Raw genomic sequence first — 17,945 nt, 5'->3', positions numbered from 1 at the left:
CAATACAATGTGAATTCCAGTATTTTGCTATATCAGCATCCATATTTTCTACGAATGTAAAATAGAAAAATATGCAGGAGCATATTATAGACAATGATATTCACCAAGGATAAATGCTAAAATGTCTCGCATATACACAAAATAACTTGGATACTGAGAAACAAAATAATATTTCAAAATTTGCTAGCACCACCAAACTTAGTTGTGATAAAGTGAGGCAAATACCAATTGATTGTCAAAGGATAACAAAATGCAAGAATAGGCAGACAGAACTTAGTGCAGAAGTGCAATCTGATGCCTTTGGCAGAAGGGGAGAAGCAATGCAGCTTTACATGCATAGTTGTAGAGTATGAGTGAGAATGAGGGAACTTCAAAGTTCAAAGTAAATTTGCCTGTTATTTACGACTTGAGAACCTGGGATCCTTCAGCATAAATATTTGCAGATGATAGAACACTGACAAAATACATGTGATGTTCAGCTTTGTAAGTAAAAACAAAGTATGGCTGAAACAAAATGCTGCAAAAAAAACTCAGCTGCTCAGGCAATATCTGCGTATGCTCCAGGTCCAAGACCTTTTATCAGAAGTATGCTAAGCATTAGGCAGTCACAGCTTCACAGCAAGGACAGGCTCCATTAGGTTTTGTGGCATCATGTTCATTCAGAATAGACCTGGCCATCTGCGAGGTACTCTACTCACGTACAAAGTACACGAACACAATCTGTAACCTTATGGCCCGGCAAATCTTTACATTGCTATCAAGCCAGAAGGGCATAATCTTATTCAATGACAAGTGCAGAAATGGACATTCAGAGCAGTAGCATATCTAAAAACTGGACACAAATCTGCACATCTACACAGAGCCCTATCCCAGGAAAGCAGCATCCATCATCAAGGACCCCACCACCCAGGCCTTGCTCTCTTCTTGCTGCTGCCGTTAGGAAAGTGGTACAGGAGCTTCAGGACCCACATCACCAGGTTCAGGAACAGTTAATACCCGTGAACCATCAGGCACTTGAACCAGAGGGGATGACTTCACTCGCCACATCACGGAATTGTTTCCACAGCCTATGGACTCACTTTTAAGAACGCTTCATCTCATGTTCTCGATATTTATTGCTTATTTATTCAGAACTATTATTAATATTATTATTTTTGCGTTTGTACAGCTTGTTTTTTTTGCACAGTGGTTGTTGTCCATCATGATGGGTGCAGTCTTTCATTGATTTTATTATGTTCTTGGACTAAGTACGCTCACAAGAAAAACAAATTTCAGGGTGGCATATGGTGACATAAATGTGCTTTGATAATAAATTTACTTTGAACTTCAAACTTTTTAAAGCTGCAACACAATACAATGTACCCCCACGTTATGGCATTTCAGATAATGGAAATTCGCATTCATGCAGTTCAATCTCTACCAAAATATTGAGATACAGAATGAAAGTTCACTCTTACAGAATTTATGTGAATAAAAAATAAATTGACTACAAAACGTGAAAGAAATATACATTTTGATTTTGTCAAGGGGTTCACCTTATGGGGAATTATAATATGGTTTTCTCAGAATGCAACTGCTTGTACGTACACTCAAAGTAGCAAAGACCATAATAAAATTGATCAAAATGAGTATTCTTGCAACCAATTAAGATCAAACTTCTGGACCCGGTTACCTTAACTCAAAGCTTAAAGTTAAAAAAACTGTTAGGAGACAGTGATTCACCATGCTGCTTGAAAGGGAGATGCTAAAATCAGATGCATTATTAGAGTGGAATAAAGGGATCAATAGTGGCATGAGAGAAGAGCTGGCCAAAGTTGATTATAAAAGCCTGAAAGCACATACTATCACTCTCAATGACAGTTTCTATCCCACTATAAGATTATTGAATGGCTCTCGAGCATGATAAGATGAACTCTTAACCTTACAATCTACCTCATTATGTTTGTACACCCTATTGTGCATTGCACTCTCTCTTAGATGTTGTACCTTTTCCTGCATTCGGTTCTTGTTTTACCTTGTACTATCCCAATACATTGTGTAATGATTTGATCTGTATGAAAGGTACGCAAGACAAGCTTTTCACTGTATTTGGGTACAAATGACAATAATAAACCAATTCCAGTGATCTACAAATTACTCTCATCACGGTAGATTAGGGAAATGATTTGCTCTATAGAGACCTGGCAAGGATAAAAACACCCACCCTCCCCACTTATTTCCTATCATGACTTTATGAATCTGAAACAATTTCACCGCTTAAAACAAAATCTTTAAAAGGAACTGTCACACATAAAGCAAGCCATGGAGTAATTTATCCATAGCAACAGAGTAAAACTTCCAAGAGTACTCCCAACCTCTTTGGTTTGGAGGCTTGCATGCCTCAATGACCCAGAAAGCTATGCTTTGGCTCTTAGTAGGGTCACCTATGCCAAACAGGACAAAGGGTAAAGGCCAGACGAACAGTGGTCCACCAGTCCTCCAGGTTCGGGGTTTCAGCTAAGGGCAAACAACCCTGACTGGTCAAACAAAACTGTTACAGATACAGCAAAGAAGAATCCTTCTACATCTGTGTGCGACGGTACCCCTGAGATTTGTATGACTGACAGTAGTGAAAACCAAGTGGAAGCTACCGGCACGATGAAGAAAGCCCTGACCACCACCAGAGATGAAGGATCTACATTGTTGCCCTAAATGTCAGTGGCGTAATGGGCAGTTACTAAGTGCAAAGTAAAGCAATTAAACAAGAATCCAACAGGATAGAAATAATACAACCACAACACTTCCTTCTTACAGCCCTTCTCTCAGGGACAGCGATTAAGGCTGGAATATAGCAAACTCCATAGACATCAAAAAATAAAAATCTCAACTGACACTCTTCAAGCAGCAACTATTGACAAAATACAAGGTAGCACCACAACTCAGCTAGATTCTATTGAAGTGTGCAAATGTGTATTTATAGGTAACCAATCAAAAGGAGGCAAATTGCTTCAGGGATTGAGGCCAGTTCCAGTTCCACTGTCTCAGAACTAATCAATTTGATTTTGAAAATGAATAGCACATTCTTTTGTAAATAGGCTATGACAACCATTAAGTTCAATTACTAAAATGTAAAAGTTACCTTCTGAAAGAATGTAGAAAAGTCCTTTGTGACATCTCCTTTAGCTGCTTTATTTCTCAGGGCAATTTCTTCAATTGTATCCTGAAGAAATTTTGCCATCTCAAGTTTAACTCTCAGTTCTTTTTTCAACCTATCTTCCTGTACAAAAGGAAAGTTATAACTTTTAAACACATTTAGAAGTTTCAACAAGAAAATGCTTTTGCTATCTTTAAAAGGTGGCCAATACAAATATAATGGCTATCTTCCATGGTTAAACTAATTCATATAAATTATCTAGGAATTTATTCTGAATATTGAAATAATTGACAAAAGATAACTTCATGAAGTCAATAGATTCAGCATATGCTTGAAACCTTGAGCAACTTCTTGCTGTTGCTCACCATAACTTTCCAATTAGATAGGTTGATTCAGTTACATTTAAGCCTCATATAGTGCTGCAACATCTAGTCTGTGAAAGAGAAGAAATATTTAGGACTGAGATGGAAATATTACCTCAATCACAATAAAATACCAAATCTAACACCAGGTCTGAAAAAGTCTAATTTGGGACAGTTAATAGCTGAGAATTACAGCTTGCAATAGGGACAAGGGCAACATTTTTAAAAACGTTTTTAATACTTTGGGTGAAATTTTTGAACATACAGTACAGAACACATTCAAAAAATTCCATAATTACAATTTATAATTGTATAATTATATTTAATTTAATTTATAAAATTACAACAATAGCCATTGAACATCTAAACAGTACACTTGGATTTTCTTAATAATTCTGCACTTAAAATAGTCCTACTTGAACAGGTTGAAATATTACACAAAACTAGGACTTTAACATTTGAACCCACAAAAGTTTTACAACACAATGCAAGTACATACTCACCTTCTTAGATTTTGTCTCAAAGGTTGAAGGAAGCATGTTAGGAAAAAGTTTAAGAACAACTGGAAGAAGAAACTCCATGAATGGAACAATTAAGAAAACCAAGAAGGGCACCAGTCGAAAGAGGTCAGCACACGTCCGCAAAAACTGTTGAGAGTTTAAAGAAAAAGATTCAAATGCAAAAGAAATTCCTTCATTTTATGCAACAATTCAGGACTATACTTAATGTTTTAAATGATCAAAACTTCAATTTATTGTTCCAAGACAAGCAAAGACAATTTGGAGCATAGCAGCTACATTACAGGCCTAACACAGCAAACCCTTTTAAAACTGGAATAGATCCAATGAACCAAGCAAATTATATCCGAATGACAACTACCATATCGATCATGTTTTTATTATGTCTTTGGCAGGGCTAGATATAATCTGTCTCTATTGACCTATATCTCCATCTGTACCAAGTATTAATTCAGTTCTTTGGAAACTTGAAATCGAGGAAGTCTACTGGGCGAGTAGAGAAACAGGTCAGGAAGCAGGAGGTAGCTAGTAGGCCCAACGGCATGTATTTTAAAAAGAGCCTCAAAGACAAGTTAGATGACTTCAGAGTGTGAATCAGCACATGGAATTGCGATATTATTGCAATCATGGTAACACTGTTAAATAAAAGGCAGGGATGGCAACTTTGATGATCGGGATATAGAAGTTTCATGCATGACAGAGGGAGCTGCAGAATGACAGAATTCCATCACTGACTAGTGTGAGCATCACTCAATTACACAGGGAGCTATCTGGAAGGATCATCCCACACGGCCACATGGGTATAACCTGGATATAAGAGAAGGATGATTACTTTGCAGGGGGTTATATTATAGGTCTCCCAATAGGCAGTGAAAATTAAAAGGAACAGCTATGCCAGCAAATCACAGAAGTATGTACAAAAAAAAAGTTTAAAAAGTGGGGCAAGTTTCTGGAACTTACTAACAGAGATGATGGTGGAATCAGATACCATTACTCAGTTAATGGGATAGAAATACATTTAGATAAGCAAGGCACAAAAGGGTATTGTCTAAATGTGGCAAAAGGGATTAGTGTAAGTGGACAATAAAGACCATCATGGACATGGTAGGCTGAAGAGCTCATTTCTGTACCATTTTACTCTGACTCCATTTGCTTTGAGGAACCATAACCAGGCATTCCAACTGTGTAAAATAATCATCATTAAATCAATGTCATTACACTTTCCTCACAATGGAAAATTTTATTGAATTGATCAAAACCATGCTGATCTTTTCTTTCAAATTTTTTTGTTTCAAGGAAAACAAACCCAGTTTTTTTTCGGTTCCTGCATTCAACAGAAAGCATACACCCCAAGTAATCTTTTAGTAATTGGCTACTGCATCATATCACATAGTAGCAACTGCACTGCTTAATAGCAATTTATGTAAGGTTTTGCATGACCATCTTTTTTCCTCTGTAACTAATAGCAAGAGCATTTAATGAGGTTTATTACATAAAATTCATATCTCTTCGAGTATACACAAAAATTTAAATTTCTTTTTATTTTACACTCCCTCACCTTGTCCTTCCTGCTATGCAGAATGATTCCACTGCATTAAATGCCTTTTGCCATTAGACTCCCTACATTTACACTCCATTTACACTCTCTCCATGTTCAATGTTAATTTCACTGCTCTATTCACACTGCACTTTTGACTTCATGTTAATCTTGCCACCATTTATAATGAAAAGCTAGAACATGTTCTGAAAGTTCTACAAACATAATGAAACATCAATAATCAGTTATTTCTTTCCATTACTCCAAATTAAACTAATCAAATACTCTGCCTATCTAACTGATAATTAAATTTGGAAATAAGGAACCTCCTTTCACAAAGTCTCAGACTATCATAAAGATATACAGTTGCAAAAAAAGTTTGTGAACCCTTTGAAATTACTTGGTTTTCTGCATTAATTACTCATAAAATGTGGTCTGATCTTCATCTAAGTCACAATAACAAACACAATCTGCCTAAACTTTTGTACTTTTGCCACACAAACAATTCTACTTCTCATCAATACTGAGTACACCATTTAAACATTACAGTCCAGGTTCAAAAAGTATGTGAACCTCTGGGGTAATGTGTTCAACAAAAGCCATTTGGAATCAGGTGTTCCAATCACTGAGATGAGATTGGAAAAAAGAGCCTACTCTTCTCAAGAAAAATCTATTTATGGCTCAATCAAAATAACTGAGGATAAGGAATTGTGGAGGTGCATGAAGCCGGAAGAGGCTACAAAAGCATTTCTAAAGACTTGACAGTTCAAAAGTCCACAGTAAGAAAAATTATCTCCTAATGGAGGAAATTTAGTACTGCAACTTTTCCTAGGAATGGGTGTCCTGTAAAGATCATACCAAGAGCACAAGCAGAAGAAAAAGAACCCAAGAGGAATAGCAAAAGAACTGCAGAAATCTCTAGAACATGCTAAAATCTCTTCATGTGTCTACTATAAGAAAAACACTGAACATGAATGGGGTGCTCATGGAAAGACATCACAGAGGAAACCACTGCTGTCCAAAAAAAAACCATTGCCGCACGGCTCAAGTTTGCAAAAGACCACCTGTATGCTCCACAACGCTTCTGGGACAATGTTCTGTGACACATGAGACAAAGTTGAACAGCTTGGCAGAAATGTACATTGCTGTTTGGAGGAAGAAGAGCACTGCACACCAACACCAAGACCTCATCCCAACTGTGATGCATGGTGGAAGAAGCATCATGGTTTGAGGCTGCTTTGCTACCTCAGGGCCTGGACAGCTTGCAATCACTGAGGGAACAATGAATTCAAAATTGTAACAAGACACTTTACAGGAGAATGTCAGGGTAGCAGCCCATCACCTGCAACTTAGTCGAAGTTGGATGATGCAACAAGACAATGAACCAAAACACAAAACGACAGGATTGTTTAATAAAAATATTGCAAGAGAAAAAGAAGAAAATTTGTGTTTTGGAATGGGCAAGTCAGAGTCCAGACTTTAACCCAATCGAGATGTTATGGCATAACCTGAAAAAGGCTTTCATGCAAGGTACCCCAGAATTATTGAACTGAAGCAGTTTTGTATGGAGGAATGGACATTATGCAAGTCTGATCAGTAGCTACAGAAAATGTTTGGTGGAGGTTATTGTTGCTAAAGGAGGTTCTACCAGTTATTAAATACAAGGTTTCACATACTTTTTCCAGCCTGAACTGATATGTAAAGTACAATTTTTTATGTGTAATTAGCTTAGGCAGATTGTGTTTGTCTATTATTGTGACTTAGATGAAGACCACATTTATGAGTAATTAATGCAGAAAACCAGGTAATCGCAAAGGGTTCACAAACATTTTCTTGCAATTGTAAGTGGATCTCTCCTGTCACTTAGGGAGGCTTATCTGTTTTCCTTACCAGTTTTGCCCCAAATACAAATCTCGAGTTGCACCAATCTTTGTCGCTAGGCCAACTATGAGTCCTATTATTAGCCTTTTGAGGCTTGAACTAAAATTTAAAATTGTTTCTTGTTCTCCGAACTCTCTAATCCAGCCTCTCTCAAACTTTTTGCCTTGGAAGAACTCTTGAAATAATTTTCAGGTCTCAAGGAACCCCTGTGTAAAAATTGTTATATCTACAGCTCATGGTCTGTTGGCATGATCAGCAAGTTGTAGATATAAAAATCCAAAAGTAATTGTCAATGCTCTTTTGAGTACAGAATGAATTTTTAGCCAACCTTTCTGGGAAAAAAAACAGGTAGTTAAGCTTAGCTTACCTTTCTTGAAATTCTTTCTTTCCCTTTCATAAATTTTAAAAACTCATAAAGCAAACATAATAAACTTCTGTTAAAGCCCTGGCTTAAGCCAAAATGGGATTTAATTTTTCCAAAGGTAGGCTTGGTAGATTTAATTTAAATAAAAGTTGTAAATTGATATTAATTAATACTATTTACAACATGAAAATTTATTGGAAATGTTGAAGCAGTGTGTTATGACAACATCAGGATTTTATTTTTTTAAAGAAAAAACAAGAGAAACAAAACCTCTCATGGAACTAACCATTGATGGAGCACCATGGTACAGATGACAACACAGTTCCTCCAAGACAGACCTTTCATTTCCCGATATGAAGACCAAAACTTTTAATACATCTTGGCCTCTGCTTGTTTCGGGCAGCTCTTTGCAACAGAAAAAGTCTTCTTGAAATTCACCATCATTTACAAATCTTACAAATGCTACAACATTACATTTATTAGGTTCAAAACAACTGAATGACTTTTCCGTTTCTGGGCAATAAGTTCTGCTACTAAATAACTTGCTTCCTGCTCATTTTTACTTATTTTTTTACTGACTGTGACTTTATTAACAAAAGCTTTACTCTGTTTCTTTTGAGATTCCAATAGCCATTTAGAATGATCAGCACTTTTACACGTGATATGGCTGTGATTTGTAGTTAAGTGTCTTATCAATTTTGCTGGAGCCATTGCTGCATCTTTAAGTTGTTTGCCACAGACTAGGCCCAACTTGGATCACCAACCCACATAAAACCCATTGATAAGTCGCTTTCATTGTAAAGACAGACTGTATAAGAAGAATGGCATAATACAACTAAATGAGAAAACTGCAAAAAATACAAAAACTTCACAGTATAATTCATTTCTATACAATCCACTGTCTGCAATGCTTACAACAAAAGCAAAGCAGCAGGCCAGCAGCTGAGTCATGGCACATAAAATTTCCTCCTTTAGAATGAAAATTCCCTTCCAATTTTTTAACTACACCGGTCAGAAGTCAGTCAGCAGTGTGTAAGGGGAAGTTAGGGGAGGTAATTCGGGAGGGAGACGCTGACGTCACACCCAAAGTTGGGTGAGTCCAGTCAATGCTTGGAAACGTATTTCACGCCTACCATCCTCCCATTGTACAATACAGTGCTCACCAATTATCAGCCTACCATCTTCCCCTCTGTGCAGTACAGCGCACACCAATTATCAACGGCCTCCCCTATCTCGTATCTAAAACTGAGAATGGACTCAACCAAATAAACACGGTTCTACTGCGCACTGCCATACTGGGCTGAAAGACCTCTAATGATACTGCTAACAGTGCTGCTTAGTCACTGCCCACCAAAGCGAGCGGTTAGCATCATGTGTTATGCAAAGTTCAAAAAACAATGATTATTTTTTAAAATCACAACCTCTCGCTGAACCCCTAGCAACCTCTCCCTGGTTGAGAAACCCTGCTCTACTCAAAGTCCCTTTTGTGGAGTAAAGGGAATTACAGAGGCATGAGAGAGGATCTGGCCAAAGTTGACCAGAAGGGATAACAACAGGGATGATGATAGAGCAGCAATGGCAGGATTGGTTCATCCTAATGAAACAGCATTGTAAAGAGAAGATGAGGAAAATGAAGTCAAAAAGAGTATAAAAGCAAAAGAGAGGGCACACAGTGTAGCAAAAACTAGGGAAGCTTTTAAAAGCCAACAGAAGGCCACTAAAAAAGCAATAAGGAGAGAAAAGATGAAACATGAAGGCAAGTTAGCTAATAATATAAAAGAAGATAAACTTAGTAAGTATTTTGCATCAGTCTTCACTGTTGTAGGCACCAGGAATATGCCAGAAACTCAAGTGCGTCAGAGGGCAGAAATGAGTGTAGTTGCTATTACTAAGGAGAAGGTGCTTGGGAAGCTTAAAGGTATGAAGGTAGATAAGTCACCTATGCCAGATGGACTACATCCCAGGGTTCTGAAAGAGGTAGCTGAAGCGATTGTGGAGGCATTATTAGTGATCTTTCAAGAGTTACTAGACTCTGAAATATTTCCAGAGCACTGGAAAAATTGCAAACATCACTCCACTCTTTAAGAAGGAAGGGAAGCAAAAGAATGAGGGGGGAATCTCATTGAAAAGTAGAGATAGCCCAGAAAATTATAGACCAGTGAGTCCTACTTCAGTAGTTGGTAAGTTGATGGAGAAGATCCTGAGAGGCAGGATTTATGAACACTTGGAGAGGTAAATATGATTAGGAATAGTCAGCATGGCTTTGTCAAGGGCAGGTCCTGCCTTACGAGCCTGATTGAATTTTTTGAGGATGTGACTAAACACATTGATGAGGGAAGAACAGTAGATGTAGTGTATATGGATTTCAGCAAGGCATTTGATAAGGTACCCCATGCAATGCTTATTGAGAAAGTAAGAACGCATAGGATCCAAGGGGACATTGCTTTTGTGGATCCAGAATTGGCTTGCCCACAGAAGGCAAAGAGTGGTTGTAGACAGGTCATATTCTGCATGGAGGTCAGTGACCAGTGGTATGCCTCAGGGATCTGTTCTGGGATCCCTCCTCTTTGTGATTTTTATAAATGACCTGGATGAGGAAGTGGAGGGATGGGTTAGTAAATTTGCTGATGACACAAAAGTTTGGGTGTTGTGGATAGTGTGGAGGGCTGTCAGAGGTTACAGCAAGACATCAATAGGATGCAAAACTAGGCTGAGAAGTGGCAGGTGGAGTTCAACCCAGATAAGTGTGAGGTGGTTCATTTGGGTAGGTCAAATATGATGGCAGGATGTAGCATTAATGGTAAGACTCTTGGCACTGTGGAGGATCAGAGGGATCTTAGGGTCTGAGTCCATAGGACATTCAAAGCTGCTGCACCGGTTGACTGTGTGGTTAAGAAGGCATACGGTGTATTGGCCTTCCTCAATCATGGGATTGAGTTCCAGAGCCAAGAGGTAATGTTACAGCTGTATAGGACCCTGGTCAGACCCCACTTGGAGTATTGCACTCAGTTCTGGTCACCTCACTACAGGAAGGATATGGAAACTATAGCAAGGGTGTAGAGTAGGTTTACAAGGATGTTGCCTGGATTGGGGAGCATACCTTATGAGAATAGTTTGAGTGAACTCGGCCTTTCTCTTTGGAGCGGTGGAGGATGAGAGGTGACCTGATAGAGGTGCTTAAGATAATGAGAGGCATTGATCGTGTGGACAGTCAGAGGCTTTTTCCCCAGGACTGAAATGGCTAACACGAGAGGGCACAGTTTTAAGGTGCTTGAAACTAGGTACAGAGGAGATGTCAGGGACAAGTTTTTTTTTTAAAATGCGAGGTGGTGAGTGCATGGAATGGGCTGCCAGCGACAGTGGTGGAGGAGGATACAATAGGGTCTTTTAAGTGACTCTTGGATAGGTACATGGAGCTTAGAAAAATAGAGGGCTATGGGTAACCCCAAGTAATTTCTAAAGTAAGTACATGTTCAGCACAGATTTGTGGGCCAAAGGGTCTGTATCATGCTGTAGGTTTTCGATGTTCAATGTCTCTAAACTTACAGAATATTAAAAGGCCTTGGTACAGAATATCAAAAGGCCTTGGTACAGTGGATGTGCAGCGAGTGTTTCCAATAGTGGGAGTCTACCACCAGAGGGCACAGTCTCAGAATAGAAGAACAAATCTTTGAAACAGAAATGAGGAGAAATTGACAAGGAATTTCTTTAACCAATCTGTGGAATTCATTACCACAGCAGAGGTTGACAGGTACTTAATTCGAAGAGGTGTTAAAGGATATGGGGAAGGTAGGAGATTGGGTGTGTGAGGGAAAATAAATCAGCTATGGTGGAATGATGGAGCAGGTTCGATAGGTCAAATAGCCTAATTCTAATCTTATCTATGGCTTTAGGGATTATTACAATATCTAACAGGTATTTTTGTTTACGTAAATCAGAAGCAACTTCTAACAACAAAAGTAGATTAGAAAAGATTCTTTTCAACATTCTATGTCCACACTTTATAAATTACTTATGTAATGCCCAGATTAAGATTTTACTGCTAATGTTGTAGGGCATTTCATTTAATGGTTTTCTATAGAAGCAGTGTGTCCTGCTGGTAGTGTTTGGGTTACTGTGAAAGATAAAGGATAGTGATGCTCATGCTTAAGAACACGGTGTCATCCAATCTGGATGGTGGAATTGGGAGAAGGTTCTAGAGAATGCTGGGCAGAGAGGTTCTTGTGATGGACACTGGGGTGGGTCGAGGTCTTTTTGGTAGGAGATGGACAGAGCAGTAGCCCGAGAGGATTAGCCATAAGATTTGATCGGACGGGAATGCACGATTCAATGGTGTCCAAGAGGGAAAATCCTACCAGTGATCAGTGAATAGGACTTGGCGCCATAAGTACACATCAGATTTAGGAAGATTTGAGATCCAACCTTGAACACAATTGACTGTTTTAATTACAATGTGCCCTTTTGGTTTTTTTCTTTAATAACGGTTTGGTTAAGTTTATATTCATAAGTATACTTTCTTTATAATCGTATGCAGTGTAATTTCTTGCCAACATGCGATTGCATAGGGGCAGCAGTTATACAGTATTCACACAGATCACAGGGTTCTGGTGAGCGAGCCATCCCAGCTTCCCAGGTTTGGTGGGACACAAATCATATTGACCCTAGATGTACCGAGTCCGAGAAAGGTGGTTTTCTCACTGCTGAGTCTGGCAGCTGTTAGAGAGGGGCTAACGAGTCACTTCTCTAGCGACGTCCAGTAAAAAGGGGTTTCACTTAGTGAATGGTTCACTCTAAACCAGCATTCTGGCAAAAGCCACTTTAACATTAAATTTGTTTTTACATACAAATGTTTGCCATGATATTCCAGACTGTTTTCAATTATTCATTCAAAATAAAATGCTGAACATAAGGTAATAAAAAACAAAGACTATTCTTACTAGAATTGTGGTTACTCTTTAGCTCGTTTATTTAATAATTTGTGTTGCAACATGTTAGCTTTCATCACTGTTCTCTCTTCCTCATCAGCAGCTTTCATTGCACTTACCAGCTGGCCGCAAGCAACACAAAAGGGCTTACACAAATGCATGGCACAGAACATACTAGTATTGTATAGAATTACATTTTCAACTCATTAGTCCATACTGAGAAATCACAATATCGACTTGAAATTCTGGCCCAGTGCCCGACAATCATTTCTACAACGTGTTAACTAGAAACAATACATTAAATTCCAAATCTATACTTAGTTCTCATTAGAATAATTTATTTTAGGACTGTACCAGCCACAAATCTACCAGCTTTCGAAGTCTTATATGAACCTCTGAAAACTGCAACATTTGGGAGAAACTGAATGGAGATATACAAAAAGTAGTACATTTGACTAAACTATTTTGCTAACATATCTAACAACAATGAATCCATTACAATCAACAGTATACAGGTGTCCCCCGCTTTTCGAACGTTCGCTTTACGAAACCTCAGTTATGAAGGACCTACATTAGTACCCTGTTTTCACTTTCAGACGGTGTTTTCACTGTTACAAAAAAAAAGCAGCGCGTGCCCCAAGCAGCTGTTCTCCCCCAGATTCAGAACAGCATTGCTTTAACATGTGCCTGTGAGCAGCCGTTTGCAAGATGAGTTCTATGGTATCGGAAAAGCCTAAAAGAGCTCGTAAGGGTGTTACACTTACGGTAAAACTAGACATAATTAAGCGTTTCGATCGTGGTGAACGCAGTAAGGACAAAGTGAGTTTGGCTTGTGGAAGCTGACGAACATGTTGTTGAAGAGGTTTTGGCACCCCATGACCAAGATCTGATAGGTGAAGAGCTGATGCAATTGGAAGAAAAAAGGATAACAATCGAAACCGAATGAGTAATGATAAAGTACGACTTTAATTTTGAAAGGGTATGTCGGTTTAGGGGATATTTGCAGGATGGTTTGAGTCCTTACAAAGAACTGTGTGATTGAAAAACGCACGAGGCTCAGCAGTCAAGCAAGCCTTCCACATCAGCCACAGCAGACGACGAACCTCGACCTTCAACATCGAGGCAGGCAGTCATAGGAGAAGATGAGCTGCCTGCTCTAATGGAAACAGACGTCGAGTTAACACCCCAGCGTCCCACCACCCAGGCCACGGATAGATACCGATTCGCGGAGAATGCAATGGTAGCCGGGAGGCACACAGCACGTCTTTAAGAAACAAGCCGAAATAAACATGCTCATTAATTAGGTGCCGCCAACACGTAATTGTTGGCCCAGATCAGAGACGACGCAATCGGAAATCGGCACTGATCTGGGCCGACAATTACGTGTCGGCGTCACCTAATTAATTAGCATATTTGTTTCGGCTTTTTTCTTAAAGATGTGTTGTGTGCCTCCCAGCTACCGCTGGACCCCTGCGTGCTTCGCAGCAATGTATCGCTCGGCGGCCTGGAGGGCGGGGGCCACTGCACCAGCCAAACTCCGACAACTTAGCCTAACACACCACCTCGGCGCTGTCCCAATTCCAGTAAGTGATACTACACTGTACATACATTATTTCTACTTTATATCGGCTGTGTATTTTTACGTGTTATTTGGTATGATTTGGCAGCTTCATAGCTTAAAGGTTACTGGAGAGCACTTGCGCCGTGTTTTTGCCAAAAGCGCTTGCGTGAGATTTTTTGCCGACGGCGCTTGCGTGAGATTTTCGCTACAGAGAACAGTGCAGTGATGGTTGTGGAAAAGTATTTCTACTTTATGAAGGCTGTGTATTTATTCCTGTTTTCACTATATGTTACTGTTATTTTACGTTTTATGTACTATTTGGCATGATTTGGTAGGTTATTTTTGGGTCTGCGAACACTCACAAAATTTTCCCATATAAATAAATGGTAATTGCTTCTTCGCTTTACGACATTTCAGCTTACAAACCGTTTCATAGGAATGCTCTACCTTCGGATGGCAGGGGAAACCTATACACTAAAATTTCTATCTATCTGAACACTAGGTTAAAAGGGTTGGAAAATTAACTAAACTTCACCAGTAAAACAAGTGATGATATCTTCCATATTAAGATTTGTTGAAGCCTGCAATATCTAGTGATAAATTTAAAAGAACTTAATGCAGAAAAGTATGAGGAAGCACTTTGGAAGGATCAACCAGGTTAGATCTCACACAGTGAGCAGCTGGGCACTGAGGTGTGTGATAGAACAGAGGGATCTGGGAATACAGTCCTTAGTTCCTTGAAAGAGACAACACGGCAGCTTGGGGCTTTTGGCACATTGACCTTCATAAATCAATATATTAAAGTACAGGAGTTGGGAAGTTATGTTGAAGTTGTACAAGTTGGTGGTAAGGCCTAATTTGAAGCATTGTGTCTGGTTATGGTCACCTACCTACAGAAGAGATATAGATAAGAGAAAGAATGCGGAGAAAATTTACAAGGAGGACCTTAATTATTAGGAAGCATTGAATAGGTTAGGACTTTATTCCCTAGAATGTAGAAGATTGATGGGTGATTCGATAGAGGGTGGTGAGTGTGTGTGGAATGAGCTCCCAGTGCAAGCAGTGGATGTGGGGTTGATTTTCAACATTTAAGAGAAATTTGGATAGGTACATGGATGTGAGGGGTATGGAGGGCTATCAGCTGGGTGCACATTGATGGGAATAGGGAGATTAATGGTTTGGCATGGGCAAGATAGGCCAAATGGCCTGCATCAGTGTTGCAATATTCGATGACTATGTCTCAAGAGGGAAAATTTAGCAAGTCCATTTAAAATTACAATCTTATGAGGAAAACATCAGATAGTGGAATTATGATAGTGGCTCCTCAAAAGTAATCTTCACCTTTGCTCTCTCTATGAATGGAACAAACAGAAATCTTCTCACTCAAATTACAGCCAACATCATCTTAAATCAGATAATGTGACAAATGTTTTCAGTATTCAGGAACACATGATAAAAATAGAAATCAACATGAATAACATGGGGAAGTGAGTTAGAAGCGATTATTCTGTAGCCATCACATTCCATTTTCTTCACCAATAAACTGATTGGTCTGGTATACTGCTCAAAGGCTGAAAACATAGGTTACCATCACAGTATATCAGACAAATAACCAATGGTTGATATTACATTGCAGACTACTCTGGGACAATAAGTTTGATATCTTGATGAAATTTCAGAACACTTGCTGAGTCAATACTGTTACTCATATAAACATATGAATGAGGAGTCAGCCATTTGCTATCAGTAATATCCCAACTAATCTGATTACAATTTTAACTGTGCATCCTCGTCAACGTGTGGTAACTTTTCATCCTCTTACTTCTCAAGTGTCTACACCATGCCTTAAAAGATTAGCAGGCAGTGGTTCCATGAACAAATTAAACCAAAATCTAACCACTGTCGACTGTATTTTTTTCCATAGATGCTGCCTGGCCTGCTAAGTTCCTCTAGCATTTTGTATGTGTTGCAACGTTTCATTTTACCCATGTTATACGCCATTTGACAGATTTTTGCCACACACTTAGCCCAAACATCCTCATGTCCTTTTCACAACTCATCCCTGTTATAAGCAAATCTGGTGATAATACAGTCAACACAATGTCAAAGGAAGCTAATAGCTGTCTCATAGCTTCAAAACCCTGATCTCCACTGTAGGCTATGTGAAGCTTGGATCCCTCCTATGATTCTGTGCATTTCATACAGGTTCTCCAATTTTTTTCATCATCCTAAAGATGTGAGATTTTGTAAGTTAATTGGCCATTGTAAATAGCCACTAGTGTATAGTAATTGATAGAATCTGGGGGAAGATGGGAGAATACGTTTATAGAACCAGCACTGATCTCTGTGGCACAGTAATCGTTGCTCACTACAAACCAGAAAATTATTTAATGCCTACTTTTTTTCCTGTTAGCAACTCAACATTCAATTCATGCCAAAATATGTACAGCGTGAGCTTTTTAAAAAATTTTATATTTCCTCAAGGAATCTGGGCTTCGCCGATTGAGGTTGTAGGTTTAGCTGTTATATTTCCAATGTACAAGTGACAAATAAAGCTAATCTTTTGAGCCAGGACTTAAATCGCTGATCTAGGACTGCCTTTGAGAAAGAGATGACGAGTTACCTTTTTGAATCACTTCAATCTTTATGGTGTGTGTGTACCCACAATGTTGTTAGAGAGAGTGAAAGTGAAGGAAGAATGATATACATCCAACTCACAATGGGGTGTGACTTGAAGGGCAACATCCAAAGTGATGATGCTGCCAATTATTTTCTGTCCTTGTCCTTCTTGCTGGTATAGGTTTTAGCTTTAGAAGATGCTAAGTAGTCTTGGTGAGTTTCTGCAGTGTATCCTATAGATGGTACAAACTGCTCCTGCCACTGTGTTAGTGATGGAGTGAATGATGGTCATGGATGAGATCTCTCTCTAATGGGCTTCTATATCTTATAAGGTGCAAAGTTTCCTGAGTGTTGTTAAAGCTACACTCATCTAGGCAAGCAGAAAGTATCCCATCACGTTCCTGACCTGAGCCTTGTAGACAGCAGACAGGTTTTGAGGAGTTAGGAGGTGAGTTACTCACTTGAGGATCCCTGGCTTCTGACCTGCTCTTGTAGTAGCCAAATTGTTCATATGGCTGCTGCCGTTCAATTTCTATTCATATGGTAAGTTCAGGACATTGATGCGGTGGGTGGGGGGGGCGGGGGGAGATTAGCAGCACCATTAAATGTCAGGGGGCAATAGATGGATTTTTTTCTTGTTGGATATTGTTATTCCCTGGCATGAATATTACATGCCACCTATCAGCCCAGAATGGATTTTGTTCAGGTCTTGCTGCATGTGGTTATGGGCTGTTTCATTATCTGATGAGTCACAAATCATGCCGAACATTGACCAATCTATTCTGTCTACACAATGTCCATATCCCTCCATTCTCTATACATTCAAATGTCTATCTAAGATTCTTGTAGATGCCTCCTTCACTAGTCTCTTATAAGCACAGACAAAGCGCCAAGTACTGTGTATAAAAATATCACCCTGCACATTTCCTTTGAACTTATCCCCCCTCACCTTAAACACATGCCCTCTACTATTAGATGTTTTGGCCATGGGTAATAGATATTGGCTGTCTACCCTACCTATGCCTCTCCTAATCTCATAAATTTA

General features: G+C 39.1%; 1 protein-coding gene across 8 annotated transcripts in view; it reads right to left on the bottom strand.

The window, feature by feature from the left end:
- Positions 1–17,945, bottom strand: part of letm1 (leucine zipper-EF-hand containing transmembrane protein 1) — a 209,136-nt gene that overhangs the window by 44,703 nt on the left and 146,488 nt on the right. For 7 of the 8 annotated variants that reach the window (XM_072256593.1, XM_072256594.1, XM_072256596.1 and 4 more), the window contains 2 exons: positions 3,999–4,142; positions 3,119–3,256 (listed from right to left, as the gene is read on the bottom strand). In XM_072256593.1, the coding sequence (XP_072112694.1) occupies positions 3,119–3,256; positions 3,999–4,142 (282 nt within the window). Of the gene's footprint in view, positions 1–3,118; positions 3,257–3,998; positions 4,143–8,081; positions 8,189–17,945 lie in introns of those variants that run through there. The other variant, XM_072256599.1, reaches the window with a different exon arrangement.

The sequence above is a fragment of the Mobula birostris genome, chromosome 4 (assembly GCF_030028105.1).
Source record: "Mobula birostris isolate sMobBir1 chromosome 4, sMobBir1.hap1, whole genome shotgun sequence".
NCBI lineage: Eukaryota > Metazoa > Chordata > Chondrichthyes > Myliobatiformes > Myliobatidae > Mobula > Mobula birostris.
Note: the sequence above shows the minus strand (reverse complement) of the source record. Positions and strands in the feature narration are given on the sequence as shown.